Source organism: Euprymna scolopes, chromosome 23 (assembly GCF_053919585.1).
Source record: "Euprymna scolopes isolate OS-2025 chromosome 23, ASM5391958v1, whole genome shotgun sequence".
NCBI classification, from domain to species: domain Eukaryota; kingdom Metazoa; phylum Mollusca; class Cephalopoda; order Sepiida; family Sepiolidae; genus Euprymna; species Euprymna scolopes.
The window spans coordinates 70899957-70921687 of record NC_136504.1 but is presented as its reverse complement, the minus strand read 5'-3'; the positions used below and the strand labels follow the sequence as shown (position 1 = coordinate 70921687).

At 33.2% G+C, this 21731-nt stretch overlaps 1 protein-coding gene across 1 annotated transcript in view; it reads right to left on the bottom strand.

Moving 5' to 3' along the window:
* The window catches only part of LOC145245986 (cathepsin L-like peptidase), a 34391-nt gene extending 12942 nt beyond the window's left edge, over positions 1–21449 (bottom strand). Inside the window, exons 1-3 of the mRNA XM_080107778.1 lie at positions 21118–21449; positions 6088–6231; positions 5856–5961 (exon numbers count right to left, since the gene is read on the bottom strand). Coding sequence (XP_079963904.1) covers positions 5856–5961; positions 6088–6230 — 249 coding nt within the window. The 5' untranslated portion in view covers position 6231; positions 21118–21449. The remainder of the gene's footprint in view (positions 1–5855; positions 5962–6087; positions 6232–21117) is intronic.
* Between the last annotated feature and the right edge of the window lie 282 nt (positions 21450–21731).

Sequence of the window (21731 nt, the reverse complement as noted above, 5' to 3'; positions counted from 1 at the left end):
TTTTGTATTTTCAAGCATTAGTTTGTATCTTTTAGTTTGGTTGTTTTTATAGTGGATTTTGCCATTTCCGCTCTCTGCCCTGCAAAAAGTGATTGGGTTTTGCAATGGGAGGGGGAAAAGGTTACAGTGTTATTGATCGGTACATTTTAAGTTGGAGAACCAGTAAGTGGAGAAAATAGAAAGAGAAGGTGAAAATAGGAGGATGGAAAGGTGGGAAAAGCCGGATTGTTTTTGCTTTTGCAGAATATAAGGTTTTGAGAGGTTATATTTTTTGGAAGAGTCCTACTTCTTTGATGAAAGATAAGATTTTTCTGGTATTGTTCTTTTTAAAGATTTTTTGAAGATCTATTTCTTTGTAGTGTTTTTTCCTGATTTGTGAAAGATCTATGCATTCAGTTATGTTTTACAGTAATGGGTGCTTGACAGGGAATACATTGGGGTTGAGTTTCTCCTTTTAGGAGGTAAGAATGTGTAAGGTGTGTGTGACCTATTCTGAGTCTTGTTAAAATGACATTTTGTTTCCTGTTTGTTTCTTGATGTTCATGTTTCGTTAATTTAATCCAATAAGATTGCCATTTATCTTGGATATATATATTGATGTTTCTTTTTATATTTGTGTATGGGATTTTGAAGGTGGGATCGATAGATTGTTTATGGGCTGACTTTGCTGCTGTGTCAGCTAGTTCATTGCCCTGTATGCCAATGTGGCTGGGGACCCAACAGAGTATGATTTCGTTTTTTAGTTGCTGGAAGTTTGTGAGTATGTTTGCAATTAGGGGGTTATTTACTTTTTTATTTTTAATTGCTGTGATGACAGATTGAGAATCAGAGACAATGAAGTTTGCGGTTTTATTTCCTTTGATAAGATCTAGAGCTAAATTTATAGCAGTAATTTCTGCAGTGAAAATTGAACAGCTTTTTGGGAGGCATTTTGTTATTTTGATATTTTTGTTGATTATGGCTGCACTGGTTGTTGTATTGTTTTCTTTGGATCCATCTGTATAAATACAGGTATGTCCAGGGTATTTTTCTGTGATCTCTCTAAATTTTTCTTTGAAGTTTATAGGATGAGTTGTTTTTTTTTTTGTAGTTACAGAGGCTTAAATCTATTATTGGGTTTATGATTTGCCATGGAGGTGTTTTAAGGAGAACAGTTTTATGGATTTGATTTACTGGAATATTGGCTTCCTTGCAGATTGGTTTCATTCGTAGTCAGAAAGTTTTTATTGCATTTTCGTTTTGGTTGAAGAAGTTTTCACAATTTGGTTTCAGGGTACTGTTATGTGCAGGATTGGTAGGGTTTGCAATTAGTTTAGTATAGTATCTTAGGGCTAGAGTGAAGCATCTAAGATCTGGAGGAGTTTCGTGTGCCTCTGCATAAAAGCTTTCTACAGGAGAGGTTTGAAAAGCCCTGAGTGCTAACCTTAGTCCGGCGTGATATATTGGGTAGTGTTTTCAAATATTTTCTGGCAGATTGGTATATGTAGCAGCTGTAGTCTAGTTTGGATCTGATTAGTGTTCTGTGTATTTTGAAAAGAGTTTCTTTGTCGGCTCCCCAGTCGGTGTGAGCTAGGACTCGCAGGATTTGTAGTGCTTTGCTGCATTTATTTTTTTATAGAGTTTATGTGTGGTTTGAACGTGAGTTTTTGATCAAAGATGGTTCCTAGATATATTCTTTTACAAAAGAGATTTTTTCCCCTTCGATTTGTAGAGATGGGTCGTTATGGAGTTTTCGTTTATTACAGAAGTGGATGCATTTGGATTTGGTTTTTGAGAATTTAAAGCCATTTTCAGTTGCCTATTTATTTATTTATGTTGTCTTGGAGTTTTCTTTCTAAAGTGTGGATGTATTTGGATGCATAGCTGATAGAGCAATCATCCACGTATAAGGAGCTGTATATGTCAGGGGAGAGTTCTTTTATTATATTATTGATTTTTATGTTGAAGAGGGTAGTAGATAAAATGCTTCCTTGAGGTACACCTTGATTGTGCGAGTTTGACAGAGTTGATCCTATGCGAACTTTAAAGGTTCTGTCTGTTAAAAAGTTTTCGATGAAATTGGGTAATCGGCCTTTCAATCCTATATGGTGGAGATCTTTAATCATGCCATATTTCCATGTGGTGTCATAAGCGTTCTCTAGGTCAAAAAATATGGTGGTTACATGCTGTTTTTTAATGAAAGCTTCCCTGATATATGTTTCTAGGTTGATGATATGATCAATGCATCCACGATTTTTTTGGTAGCCACATTGATTTTTTGAAATGATATTGTTAGTTTCTAGGTACCATATTAAACGGAAGTTGATCATTCTTTCCATGGTTTTACATAAGCAACTTGTTAGAGCAATAGGTCGGTAATTTTCTGGATTTGATGCATCTTTTCCCGGTTTTGCTATGGGAATTATTGTGGCTTGTTTCCATATTTTGAGGAATTCTTTCTTTATCTATATTTTGTTGAACATTTGTAGGAGAAGTTCAAGTGATTCAGGAGGTATATTTTTTAGGAAACTAGTGAATCTCATCTGGTCCCACTGCTGAGTTATGAGATTTTTCTATGGCATCTATAAGTTCATCTAGTGAGAAGGTTTCGTTGTAGGGTTCTTGGTTATTAGAGTCAAAGTTTATTTTATATTTTTCCTGATCTTCCTTTAGTGTTTGAAATTGTTTTTTGTATTGTTTCGATGATGAATTGTCAGCAAAAATTTGGACTAGTGTATCAGCTATATCTTTGTTTTCAGTTATTTTGTTGTTTTTAGTGAGGTGTTTGTTTGGGGTGGGGTTATCTTTCCCGGAAATTTTTCTAATCATTTTCCAGATAGTACTAGGTTTGGTAGAGGTATTGATTTGATTGACGAATTGTTGCCAGCAAATTTGTTTTGATTTCTTTATTGTTTTACGTGCTTTTGCTCTTAGTCGCTTATATTCTATGAGGTTACTGGTTATGGGTTGCTTTTTGAATTTTCTTAAGGCTGCTTTTCTTTTTCTTATGGCGGGTTTGCATTCTTGGTTGAACCAGGGTTTGTCCTTTTTATTTGGAGGCCAGTTTTTGGGGATACATTCTTTAGCTATTAGAAATAGTGTTCGAGAAAAGTCTTCCATTGATTGGACTATGTTCTATTAATTGTTGCGAGCATAATTGTTTGAATTTCATCCAGTCTGCTTTGTTCGTATTCCGTCTTGATATGCTGTTTTGGATAGTACTATTGTTGTCTATTATGATGGGAAAATGATCGCTTCCACAGGGATCGTCATAAGTTTTCCATGTATAATCCAGAAAACTTGATGGGTCACACATGGTTAGATCAATGGCACTGGTTGTACCATTTGTTGGATTTATGTAGGTGGGTTCTTTTTTGTTGAGAAGGCATATATTGTTGTTGTTTATAAATTGTTCGATTTTGTTTCCTTTGGAGTTAGTTGTTTTGCATCCCCATAGTGTGCTATGGCTGTTAAAGTCTCCTAGAAGGATGAAAGGTGAGGGTAATTAGGTTTTCTAATTCAGTATTATTTATTGGTTCATTAGGGGGTAAGTATAGAGAACAGATTGTGAGAGTTTTTTGGAGTGTGACCTGAGCTGCGACTGCCTGAAGATTGGTTTGGACAGCGAGTTTGCTCTTTAGAATGTTGTTTCTTACTAGAATTGATGTGCCTCCATTGGCTTGTAAGCCTGTATCATGGATATAATGATACTGTTCGTAGTTTTTTTATTTTTAGGTAATTATTGTGTTGTAGGAATGTCTCCTGTAGACAGATGACTGCTGGGTTGTATAGGGAAGTTAGTATAAGGAGTTCATTAAAGTTTGGTTTAATACCTCGGCAATTCCATTGGATGATAGTTTGAGTTTTATTGCTTCCTGCCATTTTATTTGTCTGGAGGTGTCTTGTCTTCTACCTTTTTGGTTTTTTTTTTTTTTGGTTTTTGTTTAGGTTTTTATATCTAGTTTTCTATTGATGTGTTGGGTTTTGAGTGGTTTTTGTTTTGTGTTTACTTAAATTGCTTGGTTCCTCAGTTTCCATTTTCTCCTCCTGATCAGTTCTGCTTTTGGAGCTAGATTTTTTCCTGTGACTCTCCATTTCAATCAGTTTGAATTTATTTTCGTTTTCGATTAATATTTCTGTTTGTTTTGTTTGTGGAAAGAGGATTTGTATTTTCCCGTTCTGTTTCCGTCTTTCCAGATATTGTGTGTTTATCTTCTGCTTTTGTCTTTTCTAGTTTTGGACTGTTGGTGTTTATGTCTACGTCCATAGTTTCGATGTTTGTTTGGGTGTTTCGGGTTTCAGATCGCGAATGGGGTCACGGTGGGTGGTGAAGTCCTGATCTAGAGGTTGAGCGGGATCTGTTTATTTTGCTTTTATTGGTATCTATCTTGTGGGGTTCTTTTGGGGTCTGTTTATTTTTCTTAATTTTTTCTGTCGTAGGGGTTGTTTCTAAGGATGCTGTTGTTTGGAGTTTAATAGGTTTTTGTGGTAGAGTTTTAGTTTGGGGACTTTGTTTTATTTCGGTTATATTCTTTAAAAAATCTTTACTTTCTGTGATGGTTTGTTTCATAGTTTTTTTTGAAGTCTTCTATATTAGTTCTCTCATTTCATTGAGTAATTTCATGAATATTTCAATTTGGATGTTTGAGGGATTTGTTTTTGTTGTATTATTTGGTTCAAAGTTAGGCTGTGTATTTCTTTTTGTTATATCAGAGTATTTTGTGTTTTCTGCTAGTTTACAGGCTTCTTGGAAGCTTATGTTTTTGGTGTATTTTATTCTGAGAGTTTCTTTTTCTTTTTTCCATTTTTCGCATTCTTTTGAGTTTGCACTATGATTTTGATGGCAATTGACGCATTTTGGTGCATTTTGACAATCAATATGTGTTTCTTTGTCTCCGCATCTCATGCAAGTTGGTGGTCGTGTACATCGATCTTTATAGTGGCCGTATCGATGATAATTGTGACACCTGAATGGGCTTGGTATATAAATTTCAGTGTTTATTTTTTCGTATCCTATTTTTATGTTGTTAGGTATTTGAGGAGTATCAAATGTTAATATGTAAGTGTTTGTGTCTATGATTTTGCCGGATCTTGTTTTTGTCTGAATTCTTTTGATATCAATGACATTTTGATTTTTAAGATTATTTTTTGCTTCTTCTAAGGGGCACAGGGCTAGTTCGGGGCACCTGATTACACCTTTGCTAGTGTTCAATGTTCTATGGGGGTAGGTTTTTATTTTTCAATCATCGAAAAGTTTCCATTTGTAAATTTCAATTGCTTGTTTCTGGTTTGTTATTTCGATTAACAGTGTGCCATTTTTTGTTTTTTTACAGTTTTTGGTTTGATTCCTTTTGATAGTATTCTTTCTATTTTGAAGGGAGACATTTTTGTTATTTGTTCTCCAATTGTTTCTATTACAAAAAATCTCGGGAAGGTTTGTTTGTTTATTTCAGTTTCTGAGTGAGCTAGTCGGATCAGAAACTTCTGAATGACTTCTTTTTTGAGGCTTATAGTGGGCCATTTTTGTAGTTCGTAATTTTTCTTCTCTCGTGCTCCCCACCCACCTCGGAGCCCTATATGGGAGGTGTTGGGGGGGGGGCCCATTCGCCCCAACAGCAACAGGGATACACGGGAGGTATAAACATGAAATCATTTGTCATCCTGATCATACCTTTATTTTGTCTGCCATTTAGCTTTGACCTTACATATCGGCTATCTTTTATTCAACCCTAGGAATGATTGTTTTTTTTTTTCAGATTTAAGTTATGACATGCACTAAGTGTGATCCTTGTCAAAATCCACTAATATGTAGAAAGTCAAATTATCAATTTTTATTTAAGTATTAGTTTATCATTTTGATAAAGAAATATACTCACCAGATCTCCATATTCGTTCATTGCAAGACGATACGTATGAACATTCTCATCAGCTTTTTGATTGTGTTGATTTATAATGTAAACATGACTTTCCCAAGTCATACGCCTAATAACAAAGAAAGTTTAAAAATAATAAATAGAATTTTAAATAGAAGTTTAAAAATATTAATAGAATATTAAATAGAATTTTACATTTTATACTCATTAATAGATTAAAAAGAAGAAATCTCACCTAAAAAACTCCTCTTCTTTTTCATATGTTTTTTTAAAATTAGTCTTAAAAGCTTCCCAGTCATCATCAAGTGAGGGATCTGGACCGATTAGACCGGCAGTACAAACAGCAATTGATACAGCAAATATTAATTGTAGATACATCCTGAGAAAATATAAATAAAAAGACATAAGATTCTAATCACAAGATTCCACATTTCATTGCAAGTATTAAAACATATTTGAATTATCTTTATAGTAATAAAATGAACTTGATCTTTCCCATTTAAATTCAGTTACCATATAAACACAGGCGTTACATATAATTCCAATATGATTATGCATCTTGCACATTACTGATGCAGGTTTACAGAAAGTAACAGTTACTTTCATAATTTCCTACAATAATTTCGATCTATTGACTATCATAAAACAGGCATAATTTTTCTTTACTCAGAAATATCTACTACCACTCCAATCAGCATTTCTTCATTGGATATATTTTTCAACTGTCATTATTTCATTTTCTTATTCTGTGCCACCATCTTTCACCAAATACAAATTCCATTATGATATATGGACTGCTCCTTCCACGTTTGGAACTTATTTTTACTTTGTTTCTTTGACCGACTACAATCCTATTTGAAATATTCCATTACCAAACACTAAAATCATGGCATTTCATATTCATGGTTTGCTTTTTATATTAAAATAAAATTCTTAAAATACTTTAATTACACTGAGCAGGTTTTTTTTTTTTTTTTTTACTTTCTGAATGTTGTCTAAATTTGTACAATTGATTTAAGGTATTTTTGCATTGCTGAATCGAAAAAATGTTATCCATTTCTTTCCAGTTTTTTTAGTGCCAAGTTAATTTGAAAAAAAAAAAAAAAAAAAAAAAAAACTCGGCTCTTGCAGTAAAATTAAGATTTTTGTCAACACATTCCAAGTTTAAGAAAAATGTTTTACCAACAACATTTACTACCCGATAGAAACCTTGTTGTAAACTGAATTATGGGCATTGATAAAGGATAAGTACTCATAAATTGCATGTTCCTTTACCATTGTTAAAACTTTTGTTTCTTCGACTATCTGGAATGCTCAGCAGCAGAGATTTTTTTTTTTTTAAAGTTAGTCACCAATTATCAAGGCCCGGAAGTCACTCGAGATAAGGGTCATTGCATGCACAGTAATCAATGGGATAGTATTGTAGTAATCGTTAGTATTGAAGATTTAATAAAGTGTCTTACTTACGGTTCATAAGAAATTTGTGTTGGACTTTAAGACATCCAGATTGCTTGTTTCCCACCTGACTACGAACGGAACAGTTCCACAGGCGTGCACTTCCAAGAAAGAAGCTTTGTTCATGGAATCTACGTTTTGGTTTTAGCACAGATAAAGAGTGGGGAAAATTTTTGACAGTGGTTTCAGCTAGACGGATGTTTATCGTGAAAGATTGGCGAGAGGCGACCAGAGATTGGAGCTCAGACAAGCACTTGCCATGGAAGTAATGATAAAACAAAGACAGGTTCGCAATGCCTCCTGTGGGAGAGGTTGCAGGGAAGAGAAGAGGGCATCCCCCCACTAAGCCAAGGCAGGATAGGCTGTTTTTAGCAGCTCCTGCCCAGATGTGGCAGCAGTACTTCATCCTTGGACGTACTTGGCTTTTATATAGATAGAGAATTGCATCAGCAGTGAGATCTTCTGGAGCGGTAGAAAGATCCTACCATTTTTCCAGCGACCTTGGCACCTGACTTGATGTACATGTTCCATTTCAGGAACGGAGTAAAGGTCAAGCCTAGAAGCTTATTAAAACATGGAGCTTCCCTTAAATGAGAGCCATCCATTTCAATTGATGCCAGATAGGGATCAGATTCCAATGGTAGTCAGCCATTATGACTACGTCCCAATGACCCTGATATCTGGTCTTAATCTCTTTCAGGTCCTGATGGAACCTTTTCCCTTGCTTCTTACTCATTGAACCCAGTTTCTCAGGAAACTGCTTCATATGCAAAAATAGGTAGTGGATCTTGATGCTCGTGTTGTGAGCCCAGGTTTCTGAAACCAGTCAGCATGTTGACAAGTTCTGCGATGTTTCTAGCCGTATTGTTGCCAAGAAAGTTCTTCAACAGAACAAATGTCTTCCACACTTCCAGTTCATTAAGTTTTTGAACTCTGCATATTTAATAAGCTGCCGAATCTGAGGATCGGCAAAGATACTAGCTTTCAACTTCTCCATGGTCAATTCTGGAAAAGCCTCACATAAGTAAATGAAACAGTTATCTTTGTCCAGAGCCTTGGTGAACTGCTTGATTTAGTGAAGGTTGATGTACAGCAGTGGGAAGAGTATTCTATCTGCCCATCACGGACTTATTGAGGACGTTCCTTTCTTTGCAAGGTATCAATTTCTCTTACAGACCCCCCCCCCCATCCTTAATGTATTCTGAGCACCAATTTTTTTTTTGAAGATTTCAAAGTTTTAGGACTTTAAACTGATCCCTTTGACAATCACCCAGAACTATCAGACCTGAATATTTCTTGTCATTAAAATAATCATTTACAATCAAAACATGACATTTTAGACTCACCAACTTTTTAAAGTGCTCCACACGTGCGTACAAAAACATGTGGCCATAGCTTAAAAACTTAACATGATAGAGCAAAACCAATGCAATTTTTGGATTCAGTGCATCAGATTCGTCCTAAATCAGCTAACTAAAAAAAAAAACTTGTTAACCATTCATGTTCCTCTAAATACAAAAGCAGTCACTCAAATTTTCATCTCATCATGATTACATTCACAGAAGAAATATTAATACAACAGGTTTCTTTTTATTCACAATAAAATAAAAATTGATGGATTTTCCACTGATTGTATAAGATTGAAATTATTAATTCCAATAGTTTAGAAATTAAAGAAATTAAATGTTCTATTTCATTGCACTAATTGTTTAGTATTCCTAGTCTCTTTACATAAATTTCCTCTACATGAATGCTAGCTCTTGGTGTTTGAATGCTTAATAACAAAGCACAACCAAGTCCTGACAATATATCTCCACATAGGAAATGCTGAATACAGTTAGTAATTCATAAAATGTATTGAATTATAAACTAACAATGCTCATCAACCATAAAACACTTTGGATAATTACGGATTTCAAGGTAATTCTAAATCAAGGTGCTTACAAATCCTCATAATATCACCATTTCGTTTTGAAATGAATATCCTTTCACATGCTTGAATAAATAATCTACATGATATATTTGAAGAGTTAAGTAATAAAAATGTTAAATGCTATGAAACTGCCATTTTATATCGATTTTTTTTTTTTTTTTTTACTACTCCCACGGTGCTTAAAAGCTTGGTACCACTCCCTACAAAGAATTATGAAATTTGGAAAACAATCAGGAAAAACATCAATCTCACCGATTGTAGGGGTACAAAAACTGGTCCAATTTTTTATTGTCTTCATAAATTTTCAAAATGATGCGTTTCAAACATTTCTCTTCAACATTTTTTGTATGAGCTAAGTTAATTAAGGTTTTTATTATTCTTATGCGTTAAAAATGATAAATTCTATGGTGATTTCTCTTTTGGTACTAGCAGTGTTTAATTAGCCTCTTTAAATATTAACCTCTTTTCATTGAAGGTAAACAATTATAAGCAAGTGGTTGTAGCAGCAACGGTCACTATCAGCTGTTTACTTTGAAACTAGTGACATATGGCCGAGTGGTCCTAGACGTTATATCAAAGTTTACAGTTACCCAAAGGTGCTGAGTTCAATCCTGAACGAAGGCAGTGAAAAAAATAACATTGAAAACAGAGAATCAGCAACTATGTCCCAAAGCCTAGCTGGAGTCCGAACACGGTACCCCTGTAATAATAATAAAGGGTTGGGTTCGAGACTCCTAACAAACGGTTCACCTGACGAAGGCCAGAGGGCAAAACGGCCGAAACGTGACAATAACAACCAAGATGAGGAAGTCAGTCCGACAATCTCAATCAATGAAAACACCTCATCTCAAAAATACAGACAATTACAGGATAAAAACTTCATTTCTGTAATCAGATTCATCAGACTTTAAAATGGTTGAAATTAGAGGGATGATTACAATTTATAGCTATAAATATTCAGTCCATATTTTCATCTTTTTAATAGCTTTAGTGTTATTTAAAAAAAAGGTTAAATGCATAAATGATTTTGGCACAGAAAGCTAATTTTGTTCGTTTTCCAAATTCATGACAAATATTGCTTTTACAAAACAGAAGTCGACATTAGTTTTGCACTAACATTGCTATAGCAAAGATGTAATGTTGCCAAGAACATTAACAGACCACAAACGGCATTTTTTTATTTTTTTAATATTTTTTGCTCTCATTTCTGTTACAAAGTTAGACAACCTGTTGGTCCTAAATACTATCATGTTCTTTTCTTTCATTTAAAAATTCATAACTATAATATATCTATTAAAAATTCTTGTATAACTAACAATAACAAGTTTATTTCTATATTATCCTTATTTGTTAGAAGTATAACTTCTCATTGAAGTAAGACTTATTTTGCAATCTAATTTATGTTTGATATGTGCAAACAATTTCACCATCCAGTTATTTTGTGAAAGATTTTTTGTTCAATGGCATATCAACCCTTTGTGGGTTATTTAATGCCGAATTCAGTTATTTTGGAATAGTATTTGATGTTGTATCCAGTTATTTTATGAGATTTTTATTCTTCAAGCTCTTTGTATTTTCAATCGTTAGTTCGTAGCTTTTGATTTGGTTGTTTTATAGTGGATTTTGTCATTTTTGTTCTCTGCTTTGCATCATATGTTTGGGTTTTGCAATGGGAGGGGGAAAAGGGTTATAGTATTATTAAGTCCTGTATTATCAATGTAGTTATATTGTTGATAGTGTTTTTATATTCAAATTGTCCTCATTCTTAAGGAAGGTTTCTTGGCAACAAATAACCAAAGGATTAAATTTGGTTTGCAACAATAAAATTTCATTGTAATTTGCCTTCAATCCACGGCAATTTCATTGGATTTTCTTGTAATTCATGAGGATTTTTTTTTTTTTTTGGTTTGAGGAGCAACTTCAATTTCCAGGTCTTCTAAGTCCGTAAATCTATTTGTAGTAGTAGTAGTAGTAGTAGCTTGTTTGTGGTAATTTCTTTATATTGTTTTTTAGTCGATGTATTTTTTGTTTGTTTTTCAAGTGTGTTTTTTTTTCACCACGGGGAAGACGTATTAGTGGACCTGTGTGGTCTTTTAACTGATTTTGTTTTTCCTTAGTTTTGTCTTTTTCAGCATTTGCAAGATGTACTGGTGATTTTTGTGGTCTTTCTTTTGATCGACTGTTTTCTTGGATGTTCTGATTTTGGTTGAGAATGTTTTATTGGTAACATTAGTTGATTTAATGGGAGGATTAATTTTTGATATGTTTGGTTTGATTTCATTTATAAATTTGGGGCAGTCGTTTGGTCCCAATTGTAACAATTTGGTTAGTATTTCATATTTGGAGTCTTGGTTAGTGATGTTGGATGATATACAACTTGGTGACTTGAGAGTATGTCTTTTCCTTCATGCATCCATCTATTTTCCTGGCTTTGAGGAAGATGTTTTTAGTATATTTTATCGACACTACTTCCTTTTCTTTCTTTCAGATTCTGCATGCTCTATAGCATAAGCAGGATGGTTTTCTCCACAATTTGCAATCAAGATTGCAGTCATTGACAGTGTGGTCTGGATCTCTGGCCACATCTGCCGCACACTGCTCGTTCCCTACATGCATCCTCATGGTGCCCAAACTTCTGGCATTTAAAGCACCGAAGAGGGTTTGGTATAAAGGGTTAAACTTTTTCAACGTTGAATCCAATTTTGATTTCTTTTGGGATAGTGGGTCTATCGAACTGCATAAGTGTTCATATGTATAGTCTGATTTTCTTTTTATTGTAATTCTTTTGATGTTTAGTTCCTTGGTTTTAGGTTCTTTTGTTATCTCTTCAATAGTGCACACTGAGAAGTCTTGATTTTACTACACTTTTGGATGTATTCAGATTCTTGTGTGGACAAGTTTTGATATTTATGTTGTGGAAAGTTTTCATTCCTAGGAGAAAAGTGGCACGTTTTTCTTTCCACTTCCACCAGTAAGGTTTTATTTTTTAAAGCTTTTACATTTTTGGGGGTAATATATGCCGATATAATTTTATGTATAAGAAATGGTAATAAGTCAGTTATTTTGGTTTCTTCGGTGGATTCCAATACAATAAATTTTGAGGATGTTTGATGTAGTTCATTATCTGAACTATCCGAGTCGACATGTTGGCGCTTAGAGTTTTTATACTTGGCTGACAAGGTGAATGGGTTTCCCTCTTAACATGCCCGAATATTGGACTCCGAGGGGGGGTGGGGAGCATAAACAATGAATTTAAAATAAAAATTTTAAATTATATATATATATATTTTTAAATTTTTATTTTAAATTCATTGTTTATGCTCCCCACCCACCTCGGAGTCCAATATTGGAGCATGTTAAGGGGGAAACCTATTCGCCTTGTCATGCCAAGGCTACATAAACAGTAGCCATGTTTCAAATGGGCGCCATGAGCACCCATAATCCTTTAGTTACACAAGCCAAGTCATTTGTGGTAACTTCCGGCACTATACAGCCATGTCATGACTAATCATTTGGCACATTTGACCCTAGCCACCACCTTCTAACACATGGAAAAGAGGGGAAAATATGTATATAGTTTATAATGGTACAGGGTAGAACTGTATTTGTTACGGTTTAGAGGAAATTGATAGAAAAGATGTGTTAGGGCTTGACGTAACTAGCAGATTCGACCGCCCGTCTAGCCTTGTACAAGGCCAAAGTGAAGCGTTGCAACTGATATTTTTAATTTCAGTAGATTTAAGTTGCTCAACCACAAGGATCCTTTTCAGAGTCATTATGGGTCGCCACCCACGGCTAATAGGTGGCCTCTGAGAGGCTTTTACTCTCTGCAGGGGGGCAAGTGTGTTCTAATGCCCCACCGATGGGGCTGTGAACATTTAATTTTAATAATGGATGTGATAATTTACTTTTCCTTAGAACTTTAAATTTGTAACTTGTTTGTTTAAAGAGTTAAAAAAACCTACAAAACCGATTTTCAATATTAAGGTTTTATTTGTTCCTTATTTTTGTATTTGAGTAAGTTTAAAAGCCATAAATTTTCTACATAAAACTTGATATTGTAATTTAATAGTTTAACAAAAATATCCAAATTCAAGCAAATGAAATTATTAAAATTTATAAAAATTAAAAATTTAAAAACTCTTTGAATTGTAATCAATACTTTTTCAGCCATTTATATTAATTTTTTTATTTCTGTATTAGGATCCAAAAACATTGATTAAAATTAATACTGTTTAAATTTTCTTTCTGTTAGTTTTTGAAAACTTGCTACAAGATGTAGCATCATGATTAGTACAACAGACCTTTAGAATTCTGCAGAGAAAAAAAAACAAAAACAAAAAAAAACAAATTTAGGCTGAGCCCCATTCCCTAAAATGGCAGAGGGCTTGCTTTAAATTTTTTAAGTACATTGGGGGTTAAGAGTTCAATGGAATAATTTGCCAATAATGTTTTGCTCTAAAAAGAAAATAAAAACAGTTTCATTTAAATATGAATTATGAATATAGCAATTATGGGGGAAGTGGAAACCAATTAACATTTTTTCCCAGGGACTGTCTCATTAAAGCAGTAAAAGAAATTGGAGATAAACGTTGCGTTGCTAAACGTGACAGACAATACCATTTATCCAGGCTATTATTCTTGTCAGAGCTTTGTTTTTGCTAGAGGTAATTGACAAATTACTTGACAAATTATTCTATCCAAATAATTATATACAATATATATGCATATTAAATTACATACAATATATATGCATAAACACTAAAAATATATAGGTCCCATATTTATTAACATGGGAGGGGTTTTTGTGTATCAGTTAGTCAGTAAACAAGGAGCTAAAAAAAAAAAAAAAAAAATTAAAATTTAATTATTAGTACTTTAATCTTAATTTGTTTTTATTTAGAAACAATGAAGCAACCTTTTTTATGAAAGTGCTTAACATTGTCAACCCTTTAAAAGTCAAAGATAAACATTAATTTTGCATGTAAATAAACAAAGATAGGAAATGGTCTTCTATCTACCTTCATCTATATTTATATATTCGTGTTTAACATGTAATGTTATCTTGGGAGATTGTAAAGTTTGACCTAAATTAAATTTAAGCTGACATATCAAACTTTGATTCTGAATAGTTGTACTAACTTATTGGAACTACAATATCACACTCTGCTACAGTTTATTTTTTAAATTATGTAATCCTGCCCGGACATTTGCATTTTTCAATTGTGACAGAGAAAAAACACTTCACTTCAGTGCTGAGTAGTTAGAGCTAGTAGTAAGTAATAAAAATTTGATTTTGGTTGATATTTAACATGTGTAGCTTGCCAGTTTCTTGAAATTTAGAACTCTTTAAAAAGAAAACAAACAGTATTTTCACTTTTTAGACAGTCACACATGGTTTTAAATATTTACGATATTATCACAAATCTTTAATTCTATTAATCATACTTTTGCAACAAATGTGATCATTTTATGGACATTTAAGATGCACAGGATTTTAGTTTATCACAAAAAAATTAGAAATCAAGCAACAATAAGGACGTTAATTTGAAGCATGTTAAAACATCTTGTAATAAAACATTTTCCAAGAATTTAATTTTGATATGCTGGTTAAATGTTGAATTTTTTTTAATGCTAGTAAAATATAAATCAGATCCTAAATTTCATTAAAAGTAAAAAATTACATATTTTCAATATTTACAGTGGGTATCACAAACCAGCCAAAAAAAAAAAAAAAAAAAAACGTGGGTAACTAGTGAAATTCCTTTTAATTTTAAGTTGTAATAACTCATTCTTTTTACTCATTTTTTAAAAATGTTTCTTTATAAATGTACTAGTAGGGACCCCCGGCGTTGCCAGAGTGCACAAATAAAAAATGAAGTTTGTTTGGATACCTGCTTTACTAAGGATATTGAGCACCGTTTTATTATGTCAATTCCATCGTGAGCAACACTGATACCCTCACTCAAGTACATGGAGGGGGGGGCAGCTTGTTGCATTTAAGTACCGTCACCAACTTTAAAAACAAAAGTACAATAATCTTGCTTAAAAAAAAAATAAATAAAAATGAAATAAAAATATGAGACAATTTTAATCATCCAGGTCTTTATATCTATAAGTACTTGCCTTCGAAAAATTTGAATGAGATTTTCTTAATCAGCATAGTCAAAAACCTAAAAGTCATCATTCTAAAGATGAATTGTGGAGGTGAACCTAATACAGAACATACAAACTTATGCTGTAAAATGAAAGAAAATAAATGCAGCAATTTACTCAGAGGGCAAAAGCAGAGGTCACTGCGATGCCATATTTGAATAATACATTAGCATTCGCTTAGCATGCAAATACCGTTAATCCAGAATATAGAAATGGTCAGGTCAGCTAATCAAAAATGAGTGAAATTAGTCTGAGATTTTATTTTTGAATCGGGAAAGGGAAAGATTATGTTATGCCTGAGTTTATGATTCAGTTATGAAGAGTGCAAGCACAATTATATATATTTTTTACACACAAACACACTAGCATTTCAGCTCGGAATTGGGAGGTGTGTTCAGCAAAAAAAATAAATAAATAAATAAAAATAAATAAATAAGTGGTAGTAGGAAGGCAGGCTCAAACCCGTACTGCAAAGGAAGAAAAGAATGGGGAAAAAACGTGATGTCTTTGCTGTTACAACCACTGCCAAATCGGAAGTGACGTAGGTTTTAATTAAGATTAAACTAAACTATCGAAAGGAGAGGATGACTTTCGAAAATATCGGTGGAAAAAAGCCCCCTCCCCTGTAGAAAGTGCCCAGTTGAAGGTGAAGATATTAGTTTTTAGCCAATTTTTCGATATTTGTCGTCTGAAAGGTCGAACTTCAAAACGATACTGATCTTGGTAAAATCAGTCGCCTCTGTCAAAAGTTTTAGGCAAACATACATCTATATATTGGTAACTAAAGATTTTCGAATCAAACCGATTAAAAAGCTTGCTCTATCTCTGAATACCCTTTATGTAAAATTTCAAATGTTTAGACCAGAAATTGAGTAATTTGGTAGACACTGCAGAGGTCAATTTTTTTTATTTGACCCCTATTATGACCCTTTAACATTTGTTTTGGGCTCAAATAAAGTTATTAAGTTAGATCCATGTCCAAGGAACCTATATCTAAAATTTTCGAGTGTTTAGACCCTAAATTTGGTGAAGGAGTTTAGAGTTCTCAAAAGGTCAAATTGTTGAACTTTGACCCCTTAACAGCCAAATTTTTGGCCTAAAACGGATTAAAGATTTTCCCAAATCTCAGCACCCCGTATATAAAATTTTGAGTCTTTAGACTTAAAATTGACAGAGTTACTGTGTAGGGAAATGTACACAGACATGTTCACTTTTATAGTATATATAAGTTGGTAGGGGACAGGATATTTTTATGGATACAAATCGTAAAATTGCCTTCCCACTAACGAAACAGCTGTAATGGAAAAAAAATCCAGAAAATAAGCGAAGGTTCGCTCGCCGCATGTGGGTTAGTCTTTTTCCTATAACATCTTGGGGGCGAAGAAAAAAGCGTTCAGCAGTAAATGAAATCCCACAGTCAAACTGACCTCATTAACACGAGCACTTGCTAAATCCAACTAATTAAATAAATTCAAACGTGTTTCCGTAAGCAGGTCGCGGTGAGGCAATGGTTAACGTAGAACTTTTTTTTTTCACAACTTTGCCTCAACGGTTTGGGTTCGATCCTCATACTTACTTTTTTTTTTTACGTCGTCGTAACGCTCGGCAACTTCCGGCCACGCACCTGTCAATTTGGTTCTTAAATAAATTCAAACATCTTTCACTAACTCATTCTGGCTGACCGATTTTATTTTCAAACTTCGCGTCGGGTTCTTTTTTTATTTAACACCACACACACCTTCAAGCACCCGGGCATCGCCGGGTACCCCCCGCTAGTCACTATATAAATAGCATACACGATCAACGGATACACACTCTAGTAAAAATGTTGTCCAAGCCCTATTAATGACTGAACGAACGAATTATTTTAGTCATTCATTCACTATTTTACGACAAATTAAATTGCTTAAAACGTAAATATTAATTTTGGACGTAAATATGCCACAAATTAGTTAAGCGAACTAAAATGAATTTGTTTTGAATTCATTTCTCAACTACATTTCCTTTTTAATAATTTATATCCATAATAACGATTGTTGAAAATTAGTTTAAAACCCCATTCTTAAAGCGACACGCACAAATAATGGTTATATGTGATCATTGTCCTTAAACCACTATCAATTAGAAACAATTGGTTCGGTTATCGGTGATCATTTTAGAATCTAACTTTTATTTTTTTTTGGGGGGGGGGGGTGAATTAGTTTATCGTGTACTCGAACATTACTCTACCAGATTAAAAATCTTGGTTTTGTATTACTGTACACGTAGATTCGAAAAAGTTGTCAAACAAATAAATGTTATCAAAGGCAAGATAAGTTACTTTTCTACCATACTGGATATAATTTTCGTGTTTTTATTCAATGTAACGTTTATTCAGCTCGAAAAGCATACAGTGTTTACCAATGTAATTGAAAATTCAAAATGGCGCCCGCGCCCGACTCTCTCTTTAACACGGGAAGTTCGGGAAAAGGTGTTATAAATAATAAACTAGACAAAATACTGTTAGAAATTCGCTCAATATATGTTACCGTGACATAAGTTGACATATATTCGATGATTTTTTAATAGCATTTTGTCTAGTTTATTATTTATAACACCTTTTCCCAAACTTACCGTGTTAAAGAGAGAGTTGGGCGCCATTTTGAATTTTCCAATACATCGGTAAACACTGCATGTTTTTCGAGTTGAATAAACATGTTACATTGAATAAAAACACAAAAAAATATATCCAGTTTGGTAGAAAAGTAACTTATCTTGCCTTTGATAACATTTGTTATATATTTGTTTTGACAACTTTTTCGAATCTATCATCCGGCGGTCACTCGTGTCCGAGTAAGACTGTCCTCCGTTGTGGCTTCGAATCTATATGTACTGTACAGTAATACAAACCCGAAGTCTTGTAATATTAGGAAGAAAAAAAAGCCCTCATGTTAAGAGTGGGTTTCTAAATATCAACGTTATTTCCGCACGATCCATATTCTGCATAGACATTTTAAAGGACTATCAAAATGTTCAAAATTTTTGTGAAATATAAATATTTGGTCGAGTTGAACAACTCACACACCCCCTGTAATTTTTTTTACCGATAGTTTCATTAAATTCTTTTGCTGGATTTTCATTGATTACACACTAATCTAATAGATTATGAAAAAAAAAAAAAAATTTTATCATTATTTCGACATTTGGAAGGGGTGCTCACTTTTTAGTTACAACGTTACAGGGTCGGCAAACGCCATTGGCATTAGCGAGAAAACATGTATCCAGTGGTATCAGTATTGCCGGGATATTTGCTCCAGTAAAATGCTGAAAGACTGGGAAAAGCTAGGCGGTCCGGGACATGTTGTAGAAATAGACGAGAGTCTATTATTTAAGAGGAAGTATAACATTGGCCGAGTGACAAACCAGATATGGGTTGTAGGGTTCTATGACCGAACCCAAAGGAAAGGATTCCTGCGGCGAATCTCGGACCGCTCAGCAAGAACATTGGAGCAAGTAATTGTGGAATGTGTTGCTGTCGGGTCAACAATTTATACAGACCCAGTGGCGGAGCTATTCTAATTTAGGAAATCTCGGATATGTGCACGGGACAAAAAGACGCATAAAATACATCTATGGGTCTTCCGGAGACATGAAATGGTCCCACGTTGATGAAGCAATGTACCGGGAGGCATACCACATGACAGCAGACAAGGGGATGGAGAATTTTGAAACATTTCTCCAACATGTCAGTGAAATCTATAGGACTTGAATCCTTAACAAAAAAAAAAAAAAAAAAAAAAAGAAACTATTTTCATAAAAATAAACAAAAATAAAAAAAAATTAAAAATATGTCCATTCATTGTTATAAAAACAGAAAAAATAAGTAAAAAAAAAAAATTGAAACTTTCTTTTCATAAAAACAAAAAAAAAATAAAATTAAAAATATGTCCATTCATTGTTATAAAAAACAATTTCATAAAAAACAAACATCGCGAGTTGAACAACTCCCCCCCCCCTGTAATTTTTTTCACCGATAGTTTTAATTAAATCTTTCGCTGGATTTATATTGTTTACACACTAATCTATCAGATTATGAGAAAAAAAAAAAAAAAAAATATCGATGGTTACAAAATGGGTGACCGGTTTACCAGAACGTTGTAACTAAAAAGTGAGCACCCCTTCCAAATGTCGAAATAATAAATTTTTTTTATTTTTTCATAATCTATTAGATTAGTGTGTAATCAATGAAAATCCAGCAAAAGAATTTAATGAAACTATCGGTAAAAAAAAGTACAGGGGGGGGGGGCGAGTTGTTCAACTCTACCAAATATTTTAGTTCATAGATGTACATTTGTAATTGTTCTTGTCAAAAAATAAAACAAATAAAATATAGTAAAAATAAATAAAAATTCTAATTTAGTGTCAAAATTAAGTTTATGGTATTTTCTTTTTACGACCTGCCAGCGTAGTATAAACACCCCAATCACCCCATGTTAAGAACGGTTTTCGAGGTGCTATTCTGAAAGCCGTTCTTAACATGGGGAGGTTGGGGTGTTTATAATACGCTGGTGGGCGCTGGGCTGGGGTACGTAAAAATTTATTGGGGATATAATATTAGGGTTTGTATTACTGTACACAGATTCGAAAAAGTTGTCAAAAAACAAATATATAACAAATAAATATTATCAAAGGAAGATAAGTTACTTTTCTACTAAACTGGATATATTTTTTGTGTTTTTATTCAATGTAACATGTTTATTCAGCTCGAAAAACATGCAGTGTTTACCGATGTATTGGAAAATTCAAAATGGCGCCCGACTCTCTTTAACACGGTAAGTTTGGGAAAAGGTGTTATAATAAACTAGACAAAATGCTATTAAAAAAACCACCTAATATATGTCAATCTATGTCACGGTAACATATATTGAGCGAATTTCTAACAGTATTTTGTCTAGTTTATTATTTATAACACCTTTTCCCGAACTTACCGTGTTAAAGAGAGAGTCGGGCGCCATTTTGAATTTTCAATTACATTGGTAAACACTGTATGCGTTTCGAGCTGAATAAACATGTTACATTGAATAAAAATACGAAAATTATATCCAGTGTGGTAGAAAAGTAACTTATCTTGCCTTTGATAACATTTATTGTTTATATATTTGTTTTTTGACAACTTTTTCGAATCTATGTGTACAGTAATATAAACCCAATATTACATTCAAGGAGAGTGAAAAAAAAAAAAAAAAAAAACTCCGCAAGAAATAACGTCTCTGCAATTTAAAGTAAATAAAAATTAAACAAAAAAAAAAAAAAAAAAAAAAAAAAAAAAAAAAAAAAAACGGCAATTTGTTATGTAATCGATGTAAAAAGAGAAAATGCATTCTTAATTTTGCAATTCATATATTTAATTGGAATTTCATCATTAAAGATTCCATGAGAGAGAGAGAGAGAGAGAGTTATATATATATATATATATATATATATATATATAACAAGAAATGTAAATTTAATTTCAATTGTTAACTCGGGTTTGTCTTCAATAAAAATATGAATAAAAAAATAAATAAATGAAATAAAAAAAATTAGTAATCAGACTTACGGTTAAATTTAAGAATGTCCACAAGACTTGAAAGACAAATAAACGGAATGATAATGTAAAATTCTTGTTGAATTAAAAAAAAAATACAACTTGTTTAATCACAACAAAAATTCTTTTCTTTAAAATATAATAGATTTACTTACTTTGCTTAATCAGGAGCAAATCTGTTGTCTGTTGTGCTCTTTGTTATTGTTTTGTTGCGAAATGAGGCTTAGAGAAGTGTCGAACGAATAAATACAAGGAATGATCACGTGTTGTCCGTCCCATGATTCGCAAACGTCATTATCACGTGAGGAGCACCTTCCCCCTGAATTTCTCCCACCCCCATTAATTTGCCCTACTCTCACCACTATAATGTAAGACTCTTTACTCCCCCATCCACCCCGCCGCTCACTCTGTTTATCTCTTTTTCCTACTTGTTTATTTTCCACTTGGCAGTTTTTTTTGTTGTTGGGTGCGACTTGAGGATTTTTTTGACAAATAAGTCAAAAAATCCTCAAGTCGCACCCACTTTTTGATCACGTGAAAATGACCGAGTATTATTTTCCCCAAATTCTAAAAAAAAAAAAAAAAACAATAAAATAAACTCGTTTATTAGTATTATTTTTAAATTTGGATTTCATTTACAAAACCTAAAAAAACAAACAAACAAATGCACTCCAGAAAAAAAAAAAGAAAGAAAGAAAAAGTCCTGTTGGAACTAATGGCATTCAAGAAGTTTTAATGTGAAAAGCTGAAAAGTTTGAAACATTCCACG